General features: G+C 35.4%; 1 protein-coding gene across 2 annotated transcripts; it reads right to left on the bottom strand.

Annotated features, from left to right (window-relative positions):
• Positions 1 to 2,188: 2,188 nt before the first annotated feature.
• On the bottom strand, positions 2,189 to 23,599 carry LOC110442957 (dnaJ homolog subfamily C member 7-like). 2 transcript variants are annotated; one of them, XM_021486850.1, is made up of 13 exons: positions 23,512 to 23,599; positions 20,863 to 20,960; positions 19,805 to 19,929; positions 19,096 to 19,209; positions 17,993 to 18,067; positions 17,444 to 17,562; positions 16,802 to 16,955; positions 15,369 to 15,533; positions 13,079 to 13,170; positions 11,213 to 11,286; positions 10,532 to 10,678; positions 9,049 to 9,204; positions 2,189 to 8,118 (listed from the first exon to the last, which is right to left on the bottom strand). In XM_021486850.1, exons 1-13 carry the CDS (start codon positions 23,559 to 23,561, stop codon positions 7,997 to 7,999), a joined length of 1,491 nt encoding a protein of 496 aa, XP_021342525.1. In that variant the 5' UTR covers positions 23,562 to 23,599; the 3' UTR covers positions 2,189 to 7,996. The 2 variants fall into 2 exon arrangements, with proteins under 2 accessions (XP_021342525.1, XP_021342526.1); XM_021486851.1 differs by having other exon boundaries at positions 23,465 to 23,551.
• Positions 23,600 to 25,340: the final 1,741 nt, after the last annotated feature.

Below are 25,340 nucleotides of genomic sequence, written 5' to 3'. Positions count from 1 at the left end.
CCAAAAGTGTTGTTTCCCTATATAAACTATAGTAAAGTTTACCCCCTCCCCAAGGGAGAACGGATAGCTCGGGGGTCCTGAAATTTACAATTTAAGTAAAGCCCCTGATGGTCTTTCTCTTCATGTAGAGAAAATGAGTGTAGTACCTCTGAGTCTGAAGAAGAAGATTTTTGAAATATTGGTTAATTTTCCCTTTGGGGCCCCACCCTGGCCCCTGGGGTTGGGGTAGGAATCTCAATTTTACAATTTTGTAGCGTCATCTACCAAGGATGATTCTGACCAAGTTTGAAAAAAATCCATCCACTGGTTCTTGAGAAGAAGTTAAAAATGTAAAAAGTTTACGCACGACAGACGGAAAGCGATTAGAATAGGTCACTTGAGCAAAGCTCAGGAGCTCAAGTTGACCTAATAATAGCAGGTTAGCCTAAGTTTCCTCTGGCCCTGACACCAGATGGTTTGGGGACAGAGCGCATTATTTTATAAATAACGTGGAATTATCCGACACCGTTTGGTATTGGTGCGTTTTGAGGTGCTGATAACAACAAAAATCTTCTATGACAAAACACATACCTCATAGACACCTATCTGTAACAATGTCTAAGTCTAGGGTCAGAGGAAACTCGGGCTAATAGCGGCTGTGCCCGTCTATTAGCCTGTGACATCGGATTGATGCGTCGCTGCTTAGACGGTGTGTGGGGTTTGATGACGTTAGCTTCAACGTTGTTCCACACTTCATCAAAGTTTTAGTGAATTCTTTTGTTTGTGCTATCCCAGCAAGATACAGGCCAGTAGTTAGTAATCTTTGACTCCAGGACATGTATAAGTTGATTGCCACTTTTTACATATTGGTGTCTCTGACCAGGAAAATGGGCCAATGCCATTCATTTGGAAAAAGAGTGATCGTCCTTCACCCCAATAACCTACAAGTCATATTTAGAAAATAATTTTACAATTTTAACCCCAATCAATGAAAACTTGATCAACCATCACTCCTCGCGCCACAGACTAAGAAGGTAAATGTAATCCATTCAACAAACTTGACAGCTTTTCACCCAAGCATGCTATAGACGAAATATCATAACCTTAAGTCTCTTGGCTTTTAAGATGTATTTAAAGGTTTCAATGCAAGCAAGGTGTTAGCCAAATATCACCGCTCTAAGCAATTTTGTTCTTCAAAGGTTTTGACATATTTATATCTGTGACATTAAAAGTAGGTCAGTCATTTTTAATCTCCAGCCTTGTCCGGCACTACCTCAGAAGGCTACAAGCCAAATATCACGACCCTTCGCGTTTCGGTTCTCAAGAAGTGTTTGAAGTTTTTAACATATTGTATATGATCCTGTGACCTTGAAAGTATGTCATTTCATTTGCAAAGTGTGTCAGTCTCTATCCTAGAAAGCTAAAAGCCAAATTTTATAACTTTGCCTTTAGGGTTCTTTAGAAAAAGATGTTTAAAGAAAAGGTTGACAGACGGTTGGATGAACTGATGAAAACACAGCACCAGGGTAGTGTACAAGCCCACCTGCCAACCTTAAGCTTTCTGGCAAGTGAGCGAAGACAACCAAACAAATTCTCAATGATTCAAGACAGACCACGTATATATTTTTCTTCATATTTTTATTTCTGTTACTTGTCATACTGTACATATAGTTTATACACATCATCACAGTGATAATATATAAAACATTACAGCCATTTACTCTACACATACACCACTCTCGTAAAACACAACCTGGCAAGCCATTCCTCAAATACTTCTCCATTCTTTTTCCCCTCCTCATAATTGCCCTGCACTCATCACACGTTGAAGATCAGTCACAAGTCACACCAGACATGTTCACCTGTCATGTGACTATGCCATCTGACCCTGTCACCTGACATGTCATTGGCCACATGACTTTGTTGATGACATTTTGTTGGTCACATGTTATATGTTGACCACACAATGAAATATTCCTCCAAACACAACAAGATAAAGTCTAGTGATCATTCCAACAATATGAGTGCATGTTGCTGCATCAAAATTAAACTTAAAAGTAGAAGTCTGGGTCCAGTTGTGTAAAAAGTCATTGGCTTAATCACTATTTGATTACATTTTCTACCTCTATTAATTTGGGCAATAGACAAAGTAAATTTGTATGTAATTTTACTCTACTTAAATATATTTGTTATCTGGGATTTTTTTTACTAAGTTAATGCTTGTGTGTTATAAGATATACACATACTAAAACTTGCACCAATCACTGATTAAGCTAATCACCTTTTGAACAACTAGGCCCTGGTCGTCAGAAAATATTATTAGTGGAAATGGTCATCATTATCATATCCCAAATTATTTTATGAATGCTCAATTTCCATACATTGTGAAACCTGACTAAAGTAAACAATACCATTTACTTGGAAATGTTTGCCACAGTCTAATGATTGTCTTCTTCACTCTCTAGAACGGAGGGTGAATTTAGACAATGAATATCAGTACTCTGTATACTCTATATAGTAATTACCTGAAGGGCGAAATTCACACTAGATGAATATAGATTTTACTGATGAAGGGTGAATATTTGATTGGGCGAAAGTCTCCTAGTATACAGTAGCAGGTATGTATGCTAGAAAAGACATGCTCTTCAGATAACACAAGTCACTGTATGAAGTAGGACCTCACCTGCCTAAACTTCTGTTTCAATTTCTTTATCAACCAGGCTTCTGATTAGACAAGGATTTTTTTCGTACAGATTTGTGATCATCAACTCATTCACCCTGAAGACACATTTGAACTCTTCTAATTCAAAGGTTGGAATAGTTCATTATAAAAATTCAGGGGTGAATGAGTTAAAACAATTTCTACGATAAAGGATAACTAAATCAGGGAAACAATATGACAGACAACAACACCTCAAGACTTGAATATCATGACTTCAATAATTCAACATCTTGAACACATTAGTATTTGAAAGTACATAAAAAGTATCTGCTGAAATAAGAGCTTTTTGCAGTAGTTTGAGCAGACTTAACAACCAAAGATAAGTATCTCATCCAACACAGTAGAGACTAGTCCAGCTGGATAGAAGCACACAGAGACTAGCTTAGCTATGTGACCTCACAATAGAGTTTAGTCCAACTGAGTGGCCATACAGTAGAGAATAGTCCACCTCAGTAAGCACACAGTCCAGCTGGCTGACCATACAGTACAGCTCAGTAATCAGACAGTACAGACTAGTGCAGATGGATGACCACACAGTAGAGTTTAGTCCAGATGGATGACCATACAGTAGAGTTTAGTCCAGATGGATGACCACACAGTAGAGTTTAGTCCAGCTGGATGACCACACAGTAGAGTTTAGTCCAGATGGATGACCACACAGTAGAGTTTAGTCCAGCTGGATGACCACACAGTAGAGTTTAGTCCAGCTGGATGACCACACAGTAGAGTTTAGTCCAGATGGATGACCACACAGTAGAGTTTAGTCCAGCTGGATGACCACACAGTAGAGTTTAGTCCAGCTGGATGACCACACAGTAGAGTTTAGTCCAGCTGGATGACCACACAGTAGAGTTTAGTCCAGCTGGATGACCACACAGTAGAGTTTAGTCCAGCTGGATGACCACACAGTAGAGTTTAGTCCAGCTGGATGACCACACAGTAGAGTTTAGTCCAGCTGGATGACCACACAGTAGAGTTTAGTCCAGCTGGATGACCACACAGTAGAGTTTAGTCCAGCTGGATGACCACACAGTAGAGTTTAGTCCAGCTGGATGACCACACAGTAGAGTTTAGTCCAGCTGGATGACCACACAGTAGAGTTTAGTCCAGCTGGATGACCACACAGTAGAGTTTAGTCCAGCTGGATGACCACACAGTAGAGTTTAGTCCAGCTGGATGACCACACAGTAGAGTTCAGTCCAGATGGATGACCACACAGTAGAGTTTAGTCCAGCTGGATGACCAATGTAATTTATGAAGTGCAAAACTGTGATCTGATACCAGCAATATTTATTAACTGGACTATACTTAGTAAAGTATAAAATCTTACATTTTTCAATAATAATAATAAAAAAAGGTGAAATAGAAAGTGAGCAACTCTACAAATTGAGGAGTACAGGGTGTATGATAAATAATACTAATATATATTTTATGCTAGGATTTCTAAAATTTTGAATGTTACTTTTATGTCTCATTGAGCAATCAAATAAAAAAGGGAAGAAAAAAATATAAGACACATACATTACAATATTACACATTATGTACTAATAAATCAATTTGTGATCTTTTTCTTCAACCACTTAACAATATGGATACTATATGATTCCAGTGGATGACAAATTAACCAAGGTTGGCTGATCAGATTAGAAGGAATGAAATTATTTTATGTTAAATAACTTCAATCAAGTTATATTTATATACCTAGGTATGAAAACAGGAATGAAAGAAGATAAGCGTCTTAGCATTTTCAGAATAAATATACAATGTTTGTGTTTCAGTATGAAACTATGTAAATGAAACCTTGCAAAAATACCCAAAAATGTGTTGGAGGGTTTTCATTTTTCAATAAGTGATTTAGGATGGAAATTAGATTTTTCTATGAATAAAAACATACACCCCTTATAAAACATTTCTAATTTGCACCTAATCTAAATTCATCCCAAAACAAAAATTGAAATTGCAACTTCTATCATAAAACAACTTTCACAATAGCATTTGTCAACTCTTGCATGAAATTGGAACCCCATTCATAAACTGCCATGAACAGGCCTACACAATCTTTAATAAAGACATGTTTATAACACGTATACAACACTGTTACATGTACAGAATTTAATGTCTTCTCGCTTTTTGTACAAAAAAAATACCAAAACATATTTTTACTGCAACATCGGACATAACCATCCGATGAGGTGATCACATTCAGTAACCAGACACTGATGATTGCCTCGCCAACTTATGATAATCACCCAGGCAAGTTGGAAAGACAATCATTTGACTGTTGCTGGCCACACACAAAATTTAAATAATGTAATGAGAATCAAATTGCGGTTACAACTAATGAATATTCATAAGAAATCATGTACCACATACAATGAATATTCATAAGACATGCATTGCATATAATGAATATTCATCAGACATTATACAAGTTAACTGTAAACATATTTGAATTCATTACAACACCCAATCCAATCATAAACTGATCTTTATAAAGGAACAGCTTATGTACTGTTAGATAAATGAAAAAGGAACTTCCAAGCATTGTACCTAAAATAAGGATACAACATGTGCAGCAAGCAAACATCGTTTTCTATACATAGAAACATATATCAGGTTATAGTATATTGTAACCCGTTTTGAAAGGAAATTTATGAGATTCCATAGGTATGATAGAGTTACCTCCCCTATTGGTGTACATTGATCGGGTAAATAATTGCCAGTTGGAAAATTGACAGTGATGTCTCATACTCATTCCAAAAATGACTTTATAGTTATCTGCTTGAAATTTTCACTTGGAAAAAGCTGGCATCATCACCGACATTTAGTTATATACCCTTCATAATGTTTAAGCAAAGTCCATACATGCTAACTTTTTGAAATTTCTATGGGGGAGACTAGTGTGCTCAGAATTAAAAGCATAATGTAGGTATACTCTAGGGGGAAAACACCTTTAGATGGCATCTTTTGAGCTGTTCTTTCAGATGAAATCATTACATGTTAGAATATAGGAATAATTAAGTAAATTCACTGGTTGAAAATGCTCAATTTTAGGGTCCCAAATCGTTATTCTTCATTATTATTCTATATTTAGGCCGAAAACTATGGTAACTCAGGGGTTTAGTTAGATTTCAGGTTGTGTGTATCTACACAAAGTAGACAGTTATTTCAGTATTCTTCATAATTCCTCATCATTCTTCTAATTCTTTCACGAAAGTACATTTTTGCAGCTGGTAAATATCTGTAATAAGAGGGTATTTTCACCGGCTACAAATGAAACCCCTGATAACCCTGTATGTCTATCCTAGACATTGATGCCTTTGTATCCTAGGGAGTTTAAACAAACACTGTTAGATCAGATTATTTATCCTAGGGAGTTTAAACAAACACTGTTCGATCAGATTATTTACTCCATATAACCAGTGAAAGGATTATTAAATTTTAGTGGACTTAGATGCAATTTTCATCTCATTGTGACTAGAAAATAGCAACAAAATATATGCCTATGGAATGGTCAGAACTGACCAGCTAGAAAGGACAATGGTTTGTAAGGATAAGTGGTCACATGGTAACACACAATAGTTGTGTTCGGATTAAGTTAAGAATATCATGTCTGAATTTGTCCAGTTTTCTGATATTCATCCCTTTATCAAAAATATGTGATGAACCATTAAGAAAATAAAACATGTCTCTATTTAATATTCACCACCATGATTACTGCTGTAATTCCTATCAATACGTGGCAAGTTTATCTAATATCTAGGTCAACTACATACATGTTTATTGTGATGCCACAGTTACTTAGCATCTATAGTTAATGAACATTTTGGTCATTCATTTTTATTTCGGAAACACTTTCCCATAATAGCGCAGAGTTTTAAAATTGTCCATTCTAAACACAACCTATGCACTCATCCACATCATTAATGATGTGTAACTGATTTCCTACAGTTGATGAGGGTTCATGACTATAGACATTAAAATATAAGGTGGGTATGTTTACGGTAATCTATTTTTGAACAATGTTACAGTTTGCAAATGACACTAGAAAACAATCGTGTCCTAAAAATCAAACACCAAAACCTCATCAAGTTTGAGGAATTTCTTGAAAATCTTATTAGAACTTTTTAACAGTGATACTATACATATGGCGATGATAAATGACAAATCTACTGATTTACGAAATGTTTTCTTGAAATTTCAGATTGAAAAGCCATTTGACTGGACTTTTCAATTTCAAGAGTGTTTTTCTCTCTGAATTTGGAGAGAAAGAGAAAATCGCACCGAAATGTAGATTTTGGGAATATGTGTACAAGACTCGGACTAATCTAGTTCAGTTTTATTAGTATTTATATCCCAATGACCAGCTCTTGCATTCAGTGGTCAGAGAGCGAGTTTTCCAAACTTCTATCAGAGCCCGATTCACCGGGGTGTCCTTTACTGAATCTTAAAATAACAATCACGGTTTTAATTACATATTTGGATGAATATGACGCCAGGAATGATTGAACCCACTGACATATTCATCATCTAATTCTATCTCATATTCACATGACAAACAAAATTACATGCACATATCGGCAATGCTTGATGAATATATACAATGCATGTCTTTAAAATAAACTGATACCAAATATTTTTCGTATAACTTGTCTGTGCATATATAACTCATATTTAACAAGTTCCATGATAAATACAGAATGTTTTTTCTGTCACCGACAGAGATTTGAATGATCCTGTCATTTGGATGTTTGTAACAGATATCCAACTATTGTGAATAAGCGTTAAAGGAATAAATGAAAACTTGATAGAAAATCAATGTTTTCCTAAGAAATTGTGTCAATGTTTTTAGATTTACTTGTTGACACAAGTTTTGATGAGAGCCATTCCAGACAAGAATGTTGCTATATCTCCAGAATTGCACTGAAGGAATAAATTATTACCTGTATACGTTCTGTATGCCTAGATGTCTTGGAAGACAAAAGACCTTGGGTCTACTAAGCAAGTCACCAAAGTATTCTCTCCTGGGATGGAGTTGAATACAGGACTTCAATTTTTATTTTAAAATTCCAATATCTTCCAACATCTAACAGTAGTGTTTCAATGGGGAAATAATCCTAGAACCAAGTAAGACAGTCTAGGTGTGTCGTCTCTCTGAATCCTTGGAACTTTACCAGTTGGCCTCGTCTTCCTGAACATCATTTCAATGTCAACATGCACTAGTATCCATGTCATAAACACACAATCACAGGTGATTGAGAAAATGATTTCACTGAGAAGAGACAACAGTTCATCTTAACCAAACTGAAATGTAAAACCGCCTGGAGCCGTGTTTTGGGGTCCGCCAAAACTAAAACCAGGACCTCCTCCACCAGTGAAAAATGTCTGAAATATCTGGTTAGGGTCCACGCCGAAATCTGTAAAAAACAAATTTTTGATATATAATATCATATGAATAACTCATTGCTATTCAAGACAAATGTCTGTTATACCTCAGCACACCAAAATGTATTCCTTTTGTTCATAGTTATAATGCAAATTATTAATTGAATTCTATATCTCATGGGTGTAGCATATAAACAAAACCTACAGGTGCTTTGTGTACGACCATACAGGGTATACAATCCCTTGATTTTATATCAGGGTTAGTTAAGGAAAATACAGGTCGGGCTCGCAGGGTTTCACAAAACCTGCCTCAAGGCTAGCCTTATCAATATGAAACTGTATATATCTATAATAAACTGTATATATCTATATAAACTGTATATATTTATACAGCTGTATATATATCTATACAGCAGTATTTTATGTTTCAGATTTGTTAGACTTAAGAGTAATCTCCCTTATATATAGAAGATGAAGCAATTATATTAAGGAGATTTTCTGTCTGAAAGCCCATACTCTTGACTATCATTTTTGAGCTGTTTAATTATAATTCCTAGTTGGTAACATTAGTCAAGTGCAGGCTTGCCAGTGTAAATGTTCTGAGTTCGACTCATGCAGTTTTCTTTTCTTTCTGTTATCAAACATTCAAATTCCAAATACCTATAATTCTGTAAAATGCATTGCAGCATGTGGTTTATGTCACAGTAGTGACAGAGGTATAGCTACAGTTAAACCTGTTTATACCTTTACCTTAATTAGCTCAATATATTCCTTCAAATGAGAACAATTATTTATAAAAGGTGACAAATGATACAATGAACAAAAATAAAATGCTCTATGCGAACTACTTCAATACCAGTTAATTTTACAAAATAGCTGTAGCGAGTTTCCATCTGGTTAAAAACTAGGCGACAGTTTGATAAAGCTTCAATTTGCATACTCTCACAATAAAATATACTTACCAAATCCTGCACCTCCTTCCAATTCGTCCAAATCAGCCCCAGAATCGTATCTGCTCTTCTTACGTTCATCAGACAATACTGAATATGCTTCCCCAACTTCTTTGAATTTTTTCTCTTCTTCCTTCTGTACGTCTGGTGAATCATGACTGTGACGATCTGTAAGGATGCAACAAAAGAATATGATCCTGTGGGCTTACAAATCATTCCAGCAGGTACTTGATATCTTTCTATATTTACATTTGCCCCCGCGCCGTCCCATTACAACAGTGTTAGAGGGCAAGTGTAATTATATAGGCTATAATTACAACTGCTCGACTATAATTACAACTGCCTGTTTCAGGTGTAGGAATATGTAAACAAACAAAATGGCCACCAGAAATGTATTTTGAGACAGGGCAAATGGTTTTTGTAGGAATATGTCTTAAAAAAGAAAAATATGTAAATATAAAAAATACCTGGTTGTCTGGATGTAATTTTTGTTGATATAATTACAAGTGGCCTCTGGCAAATCTACCATAAAACCCTAGCAGTTATTGTTTAAATAAATGTCAGATGTCTCTCTAGTTATATACCGGGTAGTAACTAGAGAAATATATATTGACCTTTGTGTAATTGTGATATATATATATGTAGATATGGAACCCCCATTTAGCACATCCATCAGACTGATCTGTACATACACAACACATAGTCCCAATAGTGTTACATCAGGGAACCAATTACTGTCAAATGTGGTATTTATGTGGGCTCAAATTTTCATGATTTGACCCCGAGTTAGAAAATTAGACTTTATACACCGATTATAACTTCTCAATCTAGACATGTGAAGAAACTACATTTTCATGGTGTTTGAGCACAGTATTTCGACACTCGCCATAAAAGTGTCAAATAGTGGAATGAATAGGCTTTATGACATCATATCGTGTAACAACAAGGAAGTAAACAAATCATCAAGACAGCTATTAAATGTATGATATAACCTTTTTTCAAACATCGTTACTCTTTATGTATATGAATTCATAACCACATGCAAGCTTTTTCCGGACACCATTACAGTTATGAAGTTTACTGTCATATTATTCTGCTGAACATATTTTCCAACCACATTGTTGACCCGCGAAAACTTGAAAATATCATCCCCGTGGAATATCCTGCTATAGTATACATTCTGAAAAACAGCTTTGACCACAGATAAAACTCTCGACCCTTAAAAAAAGGTTTGATGATACATTTTTGACAATGAAGCTAAGATTCCATGAATAAGTTGCCCTTGCTTTCAAGACTGTGCCACTTTTGATAAGTTTTATATTCATCTATTAACATATATCCAAATAAATATTGTATTGTGGGTCTAGCATTGAACTCTGCATCTAGTTGTAAGAAACTTGTTACAGCCTTCCAATTGTTCCAGTCTACCTAGATGTATGAATGAGTATCGGCATGCTAGTAATCCTGTAAAAGACTGGTGTCAATAAAAACTTACCAGGGTGATGCACTAAAGCTCGCTTCCTGTACGCTTTCTTGATCTCATCCACTGATGCTGTTTTTGTTACCCCTAATATTTTGTAATAGTCTTTCCTTTTACTTTTCTTAAGTTCTAATTTGGCATCTTGTAATAATCGTTTATTTTCTGTAAAGACAAAAGAAATACATGTAAAAATCTTGTATAAAAAGACTTAGCATTTTTTCTTACACATGTAGGACCAGCATATTGCATTCTTTATGGACATATTGCTTTCAGAGGTAACTATTTCTAACATAAATAACTTCAAAGTAACATTGAAGTAAAAGAATAATCAATTGTTTATACGTTTTATATATGAAGCACGAAGAAGGTAGGAAAATGGATTAACGGGTGAAAACATTTATTACCAGAGAGCAAGTTTATATGAACTTCCAATCAATCTAAAATTGAATAGTTTCACAATATGCACCTGATAAACCACAACAGAATTCATAGGAAATCAGTACTCTAAGTCAGAGTTACCTACCTTGTGATTTATCCAGTTCTTAAATCAGAGTTATCTACCTTGTGATTTATCCAGTTTTACATCAGAGTTACCTACCATGTGATTTATCCAGTTTTATATCAGAGTTACCTACCTTGTGATTTATCTAGTTTTACATCAGAGTTACCTATCTTGTGATATACAAAGTTACCTACCTTGTGATTTATCCAATTTAAGAATTTTTTCATAATCTCGGACTGCATCTTCATATTGTTCTGTTTCCATATAACTGTTAATTATAAAGTATACAATGATTGTCTCTATAATATATATATTCTCTGGTACTTTCAAATATTGTGAATTAAATCTTGCGGCAATATATATACTACAATATAAAATGCACTTGGATTAGGCCAAAATAAATTGATTACTTGGTTCTCAGGCCCGCGCCTTTCATTTTAGGGCACCGCATTGCAGATTTTTTCGTGAAAGTAATAAAAAATAAATCGTGAATGCGCCAGCCTGTCTTAAAAAAAATCTGGAAAATTGGTCCGCATGTTGTTTTTACTCGTTAGCCACCCAAGTTCAAAAACGTTTGAATAAAGATAAGGAAATTGATATACAGGCAAGCGTTAAAACGAGTATGACTTATCAGTCTCCAGTACAAATGGCGATAATTTCGGAACAAATAAGGAATGTGGGGCCCGGGGTTCGTGATTCTCGTCTGGAACATCGTGGGGGGATTTTCGGAGGCTTGCTCTGTGACGGGTCTCTACACAACTATAAAAAGACAAGGTAATGCCCACAATGAACGTTTTACAAACTGCACAAAAAAAAATCGCCCTCGTCTCATTTTTGCCATGTAAAATGAAAATAAAAATAATACCTCTCTGCCGCATTTCTTTTGAAAATAATTGGCCTGAGAACCAAGTAATTTTTTTTTTTGGCCTCAAACTGAAGGGAATAGATTTGCTGAATAACAATCAAGGATAATAGAGGCAAATGAATATTAAGCTACACAGGGTAGGAAATTCTGTATTCCTTCAGTACTTTCTGCAAAATAGAAATTACAATCTTCAACTGTCAAAACCCAAGATTGGCATTAGGCCCTATCTTGTTCTAACAATCAGTCAAAAAATTAAACATCCATAACTTAAGACCAAGGGTAAGCAATTTGTGTAATTTGACCTGTCCAGTACTTAATGAGATATAGCAATAAAGTGTTAGTGGTGGAGAGTACCAATGCACCATTGATAATGGCATAACCCCCACGTGGTCGGAAAGGTCTACCCCTTTTCACGTCCAATGGAGGAATTGTAATTGCCCTTTCTATCCACTGCACCACCGGATCAGCCAAATGGAAAGCTCAATACAAAGATTGTATTACTTATTCTCCTATACCTTTTACCACTGTAGACCATAATGGACTCATCCAGGTGAATGTATGTTAGTCTACTCAAGCTACCTAGGGGTGAAAGGGTTAAGGGTTTGTAGCACTTAAGGAGATGTAGTGTAGACAAAGTTGTGTTTACCAAAAAAAGAACAGCTCCACCTCTACCAAAAATTTAACCTGTTACATTCTTGCATCATACATGTACTCATAATTTGATGAAATTTACCCCTTTTTTCCAAATAAATATATTCGTCCAATGGCATTTCATCTAAATGTCATTTAGATGTAACTACAAGAAATCAGATAACCAATATAAAACCAATTTAATTTGATACCTGAATTTTCTTCAGTGCCCAGGATTTTTCCTTCAGTTTTTGCTGGTCTTAAAAGCTTTGACAGAACAAAGTAGCATTTCTTAACAGCATGATGAGTTTTGTACTTGTGACCTATTTCTATCCATAAAAGTCTGCATTTAACCCCTTCACCACTGACCTTAATGGACTTACCCAGATGAATGTATGGTAGAGTGTATTCAAGTTACCTAGGGGTGAAAGGGTTAAACTAAGTGTATTCAAGTTACCTAGGGGTGAAAGGGTTAAACTAAGTGTATTCAAGTTACCTTGGGGCGAAAGGGTTAAACTAAACACAAGCTATTAACATAAAATGCTGATGTGCACAACATCCTTACCATTTTGCACGCCGTAGATAAGCTTTGATATACGTGTCATCGAGGTCGACAGCTCTCGTACAGTCAGCAATGGCTTCCTCCACCCGATTTAACTGAAGGGAAACAACAAACAATGAAGGAGGCTTTTGACAACATGACGTCCACAATAATGTAGAGAAAGGTGATGAAATAACAGACTTATTCAAGCTTTTACTTAGTCACTAAAACATTTTGATCTCTTAATATTTCATGGGTTCTATTAAGTCCAGACATATTTTGAACATCCTTCTTATTGCATCATCTGACACCCATGAAGTCTTCTGTTTCTTTAAAAGAGACTGGGATTTATAAATGCAAAAGATGAAAATTAAGTGAACTAAAATCTTACAAGCTATTGAAGAGGACCTTTTTCATAATAGAAAAAAAAGATTTAATCATACAATACAGCTTTCCGATGAGCAATATATTTGCAAAAAACAGTAAATATTTTAATATGTTCTGTAAATAGAGATACACATCAGTCATCACATATAAACAAGAGGCCCATGGGCCTAAACGGTCACCTGAGTCTACAGTATTTATTTTTGTTGTTGAAATATGTACCAATTTGAGTAAAAAATAGTATAATGTTAACTTAACTTTGTCAGGACCATGAGCTGATCATTCCTAGACCAATTTTAAGTGAGATCGGCCTATTAGAACTTAGTAGCAAAATAGCGGCCATGGCAGCCAAATTGTATTTCTGATTGACCCGAAAAATAACAACACTTTGTCAGGACCATGAGGCGATCATTCCTACCAACTTTCAGTTCAATCGGTCCAGCAGAACTTGACTTTAAGTTTGAAATAGGTTTTCAAAATGGCGGCCGTGGCGGCCATATTGGATTTCTGATCGACCCGAAAAATAACAACACTTTGTCAGGACCATGAGGCGATCATTCCTACCAACTTTCAGTTCAATCGGTCCAGCAGAACTTGACTTTAAGTTTGAAATAGGTTTTCAAAATGGCGGCCGTGGCGGCCATATTGGATTTCTGATCGACCCGAAAAATAACAACACTTTGTCAGGACCATGAGGCGATCATTCCTACCAACTTTCAGTTCAATCGGTCCAGCAGAACTTGACTTTAAGTTTGAAATAGGTTTTCAAAATGGCGGCCGTGGCGGCCATATTGGATTTCTGATCGACCCGAAAAATAACAACACTTTGTCAGGACCATGAGGCGATCATTCCTACCAACTTTCAGTTCAATCGGCCCAGCAGAACTTGACTTTAAGTTTGAAATGTAAAATGTTAACGGACGACGGACGACGACGGACGAAAACGGATAGCAATAGGTCACTTGAGCTAAAGCTCAGGTGACCTAATAAAACAGAACAGAATTAGATAGAATTTTATATATATATATATATATAAATACACAAATGAAACTAGAATTGTGTTTTTGTTCACAAAAACATGTCTCCTTATAGACAAACTTTGGTATAAAAAATTTACAAAGGACCATATCTCTATAAAGTGGGGTACGAGACCCGAATTCAGAATGCAACAATCCTACTTCCAGAGATACATTAAAACTATAGCAAGTTTGGTCAAGGTAGGTGAAATAACATGGAAGTTATGCCGTGGACAAACTTTAGTATTAGAAATAAACAAAGGGCCATAACTATTTATATAGTGAAGCACGAGACCTAATATCAGTGCACTGCACACCTTCTGTAGGTGTTGCAGGTATACTTTAAGTTTGATCTAGATATCTTTAACAGTTTAAATATACGGGCCGGACAAGAATTTACTGAAAATGTTGCACTTCTTTGACCTTAGACCTTAAGATGCAGGTCACAGTGACCCACTAATTCCAGTGCACTGCACAACTTCAGTGGGTGATGCATGCATACCCAAAATTTCATCAAGATATCTTCAACGGTTTGAAAGTTATGGCCCAGACAAGTTGCTATTAGAAGAACCAGTACTAATACAATGTCTCCCTTCATTCGTAGGGGAGACATAATTAAGACTAGACAAAAAAAAATTTTTTCCTTTAAAATGTTGAACAAATTTAGGGAAGGTAGTTAGGTAACAAGTTTTAGGGTAGGCACAACAAATTAGGGTAGGTTGGGTAACCAAAAACACCAAATATTTTTTGTTTGGCCTAATCGAGAGTTGAGAGGAACTTATTCAAGCTTTTACTAAGTCATTTAACAGGTTCTTTTAAATCCAGAAATATCTTGGTTATTCATTATGAACAATAATTCAATTAATAGCAATCACGCATCATTGAGATACTACGGAACTACCTGACAAACTCACCTTTGAGCCAACTGTCGCTCTGTTGAAGTAAAGTTTAGAATTTGTGAATTTGTTGTTAGGATCAATGGCTAACGCCTCTGTGTATAGATTGTATGCTGCCTGTAGGTTTCCCGACCGAAATTCTTTGTTTCCTTCTTCTTTTTTAGCTATTAAGGCTTTGGCTTTCTGCAAAACAACATGAAACACACAATGAATAGTTTCAACAGAGAAAACTTACATAAACAAGAGGCCCATGGGCTTAACGGTCACCTGAGTTCTGACATATTTATACAGAGAGTTGATTTTTGTTTTTAAAACATGGATAGAAATATTATTCAAAGTGACAAAAAACAATAAAACCACCTTATTCAGTATCTAGCATACAGATTTAAGACTGAAAAGTATTTGAAACTAGCACCTCTGGTTCTAAACAAGGAAAATTAATTTTTTTTAGCACACCGACTCATTTGGGCCCCGCCCTACAGCCATTTGGGGGGTAGGGCTGGCTAACATAATTTTGGTAAAGCACCTTAAGACCCTTTCATCTATGAAAAGTATTTGATTCTACCATATCTGGCCCCACCCATCAGCCCCAAGGGGTCAGTCAGGGCTGATATGTGCATACCATCAAACTTCTATCCAATACTGATAATGTGATAATGCTACCCCAAATTGAATTACTTCCAATGGTAATCATACAAATGTTGGTCCAAAATGTGATTTCCCTATATAAACTATAGTAAAGTTTACCCCCTCCCCAGGGGGAAACGTGAGACCCCAGGGTCATGAAATTCACAATTTTGGTAAAGCACCTTAAGACCCTTCCATCTATGAAGAGTATTTGATTCTACCATATCTGGGTCTTGAGAAGAAGATGTTTGAAATTTTAGTCAATTTGATCCTTTTTGGCCCCGCCTCTCAGGCCCCTGGGGGCTTGGGACCATATAATTCACAATTTTGGTTGACCGTTGGCCATGGAAGGTTTCTGCAAAATTTCATTGAAATTGGTTCAGGGGTTATGGAAAAGAAGTCGAAAATGTAAATTGTTTACGGACGGATGACGGACAAAAGGCGATCGCAAAAAATATAACTCTATGTTTCATAATAATTTTTCAAGAACTTCATCCCCTCACCCCAACCCTACATCATTTTCACAGTACTGCAAAACTTCAATGGTCTGTGAAAGAGGCATGAAGGATTTCAGTATTAAAGGGTTTTGTATAGAATACTGACACCCCCCTCCCCCCTAAAGTCATATCAGAATTTTTGTCCATGAAATGTTATCAAGCAACAGACATAGTCTTATTGCACATTTGAAGTTAACACTTGTGATCTTCACAATTGGAAGTGAATCATATGTACATTGCTTTTTCTTGGTGCAGATCTCAATCATTCCTGAATGTGGTGGGCAAATAAGTGTAACTTAAGCTAAATCTTTGCTGCACAAAACCTACTCTGTATATTTCCTTGGCTTGTTGATGGTCTGGCGCTAATCTCAGAACTTGCTGGAAATGCTGGAAAGCTTTGTCTATGTTGTCTTGGTAATATAAACACATTCCACGTACATGTATAGCATCAGCATTCATGCCATCTTTGTGTAATATATCACTGAAGGGAAAACAGTAATAATAGATCACAGAAGGGAAATTTACAACTAAAGAGAAAAACATTTATTGGTCACTTAAGGCAAAAACAAAATTTCATTGGAGGGGCAAACGATAGTCATATATCAATAAAGGGGAAAACAAAGAACTCAACATCACTGACGGTAGAGTAGAGGCAATCAACATTTAAAGTGAAAACATGAAATTTACAAGTGAAAGGAAAAACGCTTGTTATTTATCTCTGAAAAAACATTTTATATCACTAAAAGGGAAAACACACATCATTTGGGGAATACAATTCTAATTCCTTGCAATGTAAAATGAAAAGCAAAAGACTGTATTTAATGGTAGATTAACATTCTTATAAATTCATGTTTGTCAAGGAAACTTTCTCAAGTAAAACACCACTTAAACCACTTGTCATTGTGCAGTGACTAATTCTGTTTTAAGCACGAATTTGATTATTAAACATCAAAATGAACTTTTACTTACTTGGCAAATTCCTGTGATTCTTGGTATCGGCCGAGTAGAGCTAATACCTCAGCTTTTCTGATTCTGAACTTCATACAAGCTGGACACTGTTCTATACACCTCTCCATACAATATAACACCTAAAATTTACAACATATACTCGTACAGTATAATTTGTCCGAGGATTTCAGACATACGTTGCAAATGGTTATATTTGTACACCAGTGTGGCATTTTAATTAGAAAACTGCATTTTGGCAAATACTCAAGTAAAATCTGAAATCTTTTACAGAAAGGATCCTTTGTTTTTCTGATAATGCTTTAACTTAAACACTTCCAGTAAAGCAGCTGCCAAAAGGTGCCAATAAAACTAGCGTTCTGGTCCAAAGGTTGCAATTAAGCATCAATGAAATAGTGTTTTCAAAAGCACATCAGATACAGGGAGATTTATTTTGTTGAAGTTTATAAAACCACTTTCATGTTTTGATCGATATCATCACCTCTCTGTTCAGCTAGGCACGGTATGTTAAGCTGCTGACAACTGGACATCTCTATTTTGCCTTGGTCTTACCTTCCTAAAGTCTCCTTTCTGGTAGTCAACTTCAGCCATCTCCTCAAATTTCTGTACACGATCTGCGAGGGCTAACTACAAGCACAAAAGAAGCAAAAGATAATCTCTCTAGTACACTGCACAACATCTCCTGAATTCATACACTCACCAGCAAATATAATGTAAAGTAACTGTTAACAATAGACATATACACCTTTGGAATTGACTGCCATAAATACATGCATTACAACAATAAATTCTACTTTCAACCAAATCTATAAAACAGATGCTAGCCTTTGTTAAATAGTTTTGTTTGTCCGATGTATATTTATACATGTGTCTTAGGAGTCTTAAACCTCATCTAGTTCTCATACCACATCTGTTCTGCTTGATTTGCTCCAAAATTTTCTTGACTGTTAACAATGTGTTAAATATTATCTTTATTTTTTTCATAAAAAAACACCTTTAAAATGAATTAACTTTCTTTACAATTGGACAACAGGATTGCAAAATGAATAAATTTTCAAATATTAATTGAAACAAAAAGATATTTTTAAGTATTTGATCATGTCTCACTAGTAAATAAAACGCTTTTTATAATTTTATTAACATTATATAAAACAAGAGGCCCATGGGCCTTAACGGTCACCTGAGTCTATAGTATTTATTTTTGTTGTTGAAATATGTACCAATTTGAGTAAAAAATAGTATAATGTTAACTTAACTTTGTCAGGACCATGAGCTGATCATTCCTAGACCAATTTTAAGTGAGATCGGCCTATTAGAACTTAGTAGCAAAATAGCGGCCATGGCAGCCAAATTGTATTTCTGATTGACCCGAAAAATAACAACACTTTGTCAGGACCATGAGGCGATCATTCCTACCAACTTTCAGTTCAATCGGCCCAGCAGAACTTGACTTTAAGTTTGAAATGTAAAATGTTAACGGACGACGGACGACGGACGACGGACGACGACGGACGAAAACGGATAGCAATAGGTCACTTGAGCTAAAGCTCAGGTGACCTAAAAATCAGGAAACAATTTCTTAATTTATAAAAGTTTCCCTAAAACAGCCACAGAAAGTGAAAAAGAAACTGAATAAAAGAAACTGAACTCCTTACATCTGCTTTTGCTGCGTTGTTTTCAGGTTCCAACATGAGGACTTGTTGGTAGGATCGCCCAGCAGCAATATGATCTCCTAGTGCCAGGTGACACTTCCCCTCTCGGACATAGCCCTTTCAAATTAAAAATAGTTTTGTTTACATGTACACTTCTACACAAATATAAACAATTGATATGTAGGAAGTCTATTTCCACATTACGGAGGCAAATTTATATTATTTTGGACCACAACCAAACAATGCTACAAGGTTCATTTTAATTTTAAGTTATAATTTGCGAAAATGTTTCAGATTTTACAATCAACAAATCTACATCAATAATGACTGTTAAGTGGTTTGTGAAGGCTAGAATCAGGGTTGAGGAGTTCAGTTGGAGGTTGTGACTCCGATTACGCTACCGATCACATTTTCCGCAAGTTGCGAATTTTTATTACTAATTGTGATGACAAAGTTTATAAACACTGTTAATTAAAATAATTTTTTTTTTTTTTTTTTTTTTCAAAGACTTATTCCTTGAGTTTGCTAATAAAGCAAATTCTTGATTGCTTAAGAAAACAAATGGGGTTTTAGCAACTTCTGCTGACGGAAATTTAGATCTAGAGTTTGCGGAGTGTGGGGGCTAGAATCAGATTTGAGGAGATAAGATAGCAGTCATAGGGACTAGAATTACACTTTGAGATTTTGGTTCGAGATTGTTTTGAAAAGATACCTTTACGAAGGCCCTGTCGATCCGGACAGACTGTCGTGCATCCTCCAATGCCTCCATGTACTTGTACAGCATCATGTAGGTGGCTGCTCTGTTTCCATAATAGGACGCATATGTTGGACAAAGTTCTGTAATGAAATATTAATATTTACTTGTAATTGATATGCAAAAGAATCAATGAGGGGGAGGACTTATTTTGGTAGCTGAAGAATTTGATTTTTCTTTGTTCAAATTTTGGGTTTTAGTCCCAATGCTACAGAAGAGTGGTTTCCAACACATTAAACTACTGTTTTGGGACTCTTCTTAGCCTTTGTATGTCTCATTTTGAAAGCACATATCTGTAGTGTACTTCTAAGAGTTGAATCATAAAAAAAGAGCAACATCAACATCTATGTCTTGTTCTTTTGTTTTACAAACCAACTACACTCTCGCGTAGGTTTTTCCATATCTATAAACTACTTGCAGTGAATGGCACTGTTTGTGTATGGTCGTGAACATGTAGTGACTGATAAACAAATATACATGCCTAATTATCCAACGCTTAAATGTAATTGTTTCGACAAGCTACATTTATTTTTCTTGGAAACTATTGAAAATGATTTGACTGGTTTATGTTTTATAAAGAAGACTATTGAGCATAGTGATGTATATGACAGATGTATTCATGAATTACCAGGTATTGTATTATTGTGTTTTTTGTAATAAGTCCAAAAAAAAATTGTAGTCTGTTTAGGGTTGCATGGGCAAAAAAACTAGGGTAGGTAGGTCAGATTTTTTTGTGTGTGTATATTTTTGGTCATGTGATTATGACCCTACTATTGTAAGTAAAACAAAGAATTACATAAAAAAGGTTCATTTGGAAGCAAATTGTGCTCCATATGATGACATTTAGCGCCAACACGGAGCTGGAAGCCATTTTGAAAGGCAAGGAACCTTCTAAAATTCGAAAATCAGCGGGGTTTTTTTCATCAAAAAGTTTTGGGTCGGGGGTAAAAAGCTAGGGTCGGTCGGGAACCCTAAACAGACACCTTTTTTTTGGCCTAATCAGGTTTTCTATTTACCGATAGCTTTGGAGTAACAATTGAGAGCCTCCAGGTACTGTCTTTTCTTGTAAAAAGCATTTCCTTCTTCTTTCTTTTCCTCTGCAAATATTGAAGGACTGAAAAGAAGAAATTATAAATAATCAAAAAGGGAGTTTACAGGTTGCTTTGTGTAATACTAGAGATTATCATTTCACACGACTCCAATGACTTTCACTAAAATAATGTACTAGTAAATCTATAATGTTATTATTCCATTCATTTCAAGAATAGATCTAAAAACTCTCTTCTTTTTCTTATCTCTATTCAGCTATATTTTCTTCAAAAATGCCTCCTTCAATGAAATATAAAGTTCATTTTTTTTTATAATTCCAAACCGGATTTAGCGCTTGTAACAGGTTCTGTGACTGGTTTATATTAGCACACCTGACCCGAAAAACAGCTGTGAATATTAGCATGAACGGCTGTTTTTTCCAGGGGACTACTCTTAAAATTTTCCAAATCCCCAATTTCAGTAAGCAATTGAAATGAAATTTACTTAAACACTTCACATAAACGGCCTTCACTTCGCTATGGCTGCTCATGTGGTGTGTAAATAAGTTTTATCCTGTTTCTTTTTCAACATATTAATCACGCTTGTTGTTGTTGGCCTGCATGTTACCAAAGGAGGGTATACATATTGGTGGCTGTTGATGATCACCAGAAAAAACCCAACGTGGTTGGACAGATGACCAAATACCTTTGCACTTCCAGTCAGGGAAGTGAACTCCACGTTACTTGGTGAAAGGGTGAATGCACTATCCCCTGCACCACCTGACCTCAAACTTATGTTTATAACAAAGTCGAGATCTGGGGAACTTTGAAAGAAGTTTGTACTAAAAATGACAATTCTTTTCTGCAGGTGAAGAAAAACATTATGTGGAAAAAACATCAGACAAATGATGAATGTCATTGTTTTGGTTATTTATGACACTTCAATACAACATTATTGTGCAATCAGACTTTTTGATTTCAGCTATAGCATAATATATGCAACAGCTCAGTATATTTTGAAGATTGTCACAAGCAGGAGCTTCAAACCTATTTGACTTTACATTTCTAATTATTCTTTTATTATTTGGGCAATACTCGGCTATGTACATGTGAGGCCAATAAGAAAATTAACTGATAATGTGTTCATTAAGCAGAGGTATCCTTATCTTACCCGTCAATTTAAAAATACTCTCGTCCTACATGTACCACACTATACATTAACGAAGGATGAGTGCTGGCCAGATGCAACGTCTGTGAGGGTGTTGGCTTCTTGATACGCAACTTTATCTACATACATGTGTCACAAGTAGTGACATTCAGTCGGTTTCATAAAATATACAGTTTAACATCAGTGTTTAGAGACCTATTTATAAATTATAATAATAATAATAATTTTATTAAGGTAAAAGGCATGTGTTACAGGGTTAAAATGCATTTTTAAACCATTTGGAATCGCAGATACTTCAGATAGTTTTGAATCACAGCTCTAGTTACATTTATCTTCAATTAATTACAAATGAATGAGTACAATATTAATACATTTAGCCCCAATTGTTTACAAATGAATGAGTACAATAAAACATGAATGAAATTTATGACAGTTACAGTATAATATAATAGTTTTGAGTTTCAAATTTCCATAAAATGTTAAAATGACTAGCATTTACCCAGGATGGCCCATGAAAGCCGATACAAACAACTTATTTCCAATGGGACCTTATAATCAGGTCCAGTACACTCTGTCGATTGAGCTATATAGCTATAAAGACCTATATAGCTATATACACCTATAAATTATAGCTGTATTGAGCTATATTTTCTCAGATTTCAAATTTCATTAAATTAAAGCAAAGTCGCATAAAACAATAAGGTTTATGGTAATGTTGACTACAAAGAGCATACAAGTAGATGTTTATTTTCATTTTCCATAAATGTAAAATTTCCGATTTTTTTACATCATTATTTTTTAAAAAGAATACTTATATTTAATGTCTTTGTTATCATCCTAATGATACAATCTTCTTTTAAAAGCGACTTTGTTTCGTTTTCTTTAAAAAAAGAAAATCACTTGAAAATAGCTCAAAAGACCTATTTCAGATAGGTCAATAGAGCTATTATAGGTCTTTACAGCTATATAGCTCAATCGGCAGAGTGTACTGGACCTGATAATATACATTATAAAACAGAATTCCAGATAGATGTTTGGTAAACCGGAATATTGACAATACGAAAGTAGGAAAATTGTGTCATTTACTGTTTCCACATGGAAGTTGGAACATTCTAGAACATTATACACAAATTTTGTATCAAATGTGCGTGTGATTTCGATGTCACGGATATATCGTATATTTCAATAAATTTATATCAATAACGTCAAAACTATCATAATGATCTAGCTAATCAATACGAATTGTTTTATGAACCGTTATAAAACACGCTGAAAGACCTCGGGAGCACGTCGGTTAGCTAACCAGAATGGCCAGGGAAATGTGCGAGGCGAAGGACGTATCCTAGGCCTACATTATGTCCCAAATAACTGAGTAAGTAGACGTAGTTCATGCTGGAATATAAAAATACATAAGTTACATACCTCTCAAACTATCATAACTAAAATATTATTAACACTTTTCACTCAACTCTTTTTCAATTGTTGGGGACTCAACTTCCATCTCATCGCCTTCCGACATTGTGGTTGAACAGGAACAAAACCTCGCGAGAATTCAGAGCGTAGAAACCCAAAGAAGGATCGCTGAAGCGTTTGAAAATGAGGCAAAAATCTAGGTCTGTGGCAAGCGTTTAAATGACTATCAAGGAGAGAAAGAGAAAGTGTTTAGACGGTAGCCAATTCTTATTGACTTTTGTTGGCTGTATAATATCTCTTGTTTGTGTTCAAAAAATAGCGCATGCATTTAATTAGCCGGAGTTCCTCCGACCCAGTCAAGCATACCAGGCCCCGGTTTCATGAACGTTCCTTAACTTAAATGTTTCCTTAACTTAAAATCGCTAAGGAATTCCTTAGCTAATGTTTTCCGAAAAATTCGTTTCATGAACTTCCTTATCTTAACTTAATTAGGAGCTCCTTAGCGCTAAGGAACGTTCATGAAACCGGGGCCTGAGCTATTTTTATGATGGTGGTGTGAGGACTGCATCCAGAGACATAAACTAGGGAGTAGGGTCATCATGTTTGTTGTTCAAACATTTAACAGTCACGCATACATACAGGATTGAAACTTAAGTTGTTGGACATTGGGGTGGGGTCTCTTTTCTAATATGTTTTACGGCACGTCCGTTAGTGAGGGCGGAGCCAGGTTGTACTGTAAATGTATCGGAATATCGGTACTGTACTCTTTCAAGCATTGAGTGATGTGTTAAATTACTAAATCGGACCTACATGTATAGCTAGCTATACAGTGTATATTACAGTTAAGTTTCCTTTCTTTAATTTTTTTTGGCTGACAAGATATTTGATATCTTGAAGTTTTCCACCTAGGCGTGTGATCACATGACATTAATGTGAGAATGCAAATGGTTCATTAGACTATATAAGTATTTAAATTTGCACCTCTTGAATCCATTGCAAAAACCAAGTGCAGCATATTCTACAAAGACATTGAAATAAAACATATTAGGATGGATATTGTTAATCATGTATAATAGCATAGTTATCTGATATCCACGAAAAGATATACATATATATATATATTGGGCAAAGAAGTAATTCCAACATTGTGGACAAGTTAAGGTTGTCAAATTTTCGGAGCGATCCACTCCTTTCTCAAGACACAGTGAGACAGAACAGTTACATGTGCATATACATCATATTACAAGAAGATAGAACTGATATACTGTAATTGACAATATAGCTATTATATAAAAAAAACAACCAATTACTAGTCCCCTCGGCTGAAGACAGCCGAAGGCAGCAATTAAGCTGAGAACATCGCGGTACACTCACTCTCCCAAGAATTTCGGTTCGATCCCCAACGGTGGTGGAAAAAAGAGAGTGATGTCTGATAGGGTTAGTTGTTATCCCTCCGATGGCACAGTGGTTTTCCCCTGTGAGTTTCCTCCACCACGAAAACACCATTTGTTCCCTTAGCTGTGTCGTAATAAAAGCTCTACAGAGCTTATGTTTGTTGTTGACAATTGTACACGACGTTAAATAAAGATTATTAATTATTTATTATTTATTATTATTTATAATGCTGATGTAGAGGACCTATTCTTGCGTATATGTATATATCTTTACGAATAAGCCCTTTGGATTACTTTAAACTTAACTTCAATGATTTGTATCCAGAGAGAATTTATGCATAGTATTTAACAATAAATTTTGTGCTTTTTATGTGTAAAAAAATAATTTGTTCAATGCTTTAAAAACTGGATTTATATGAAGTTTCAATTAAAAATAAGAAGAATATGCGAAATCACAATTTTTGTCATTTTTCAATACCCATCATTGCAGC

Source organism: Mizuhopecten yessoensis, unplaced genomic scaffold, assembly GCF_002113885.1.
Source record: "Mizuhopecten yessoensis strain PY_sf001 unplaced genomic scaffold, ASM211388v2 scaffold716315, whole genome shotgun sequence".
Taxonomy (NCBI): Eukaryota; Metazoa; Mollusca; class Bivalvia; order Pectinida; family Pectinidae; genus Mizuhopecten; species Mizuhopecten yessoensis.
The sequence above is the reverse complement of the archived record's forward strand: the minus strand, read 5'-3'. Positions and strand labels throughout refer to the sequence as shown.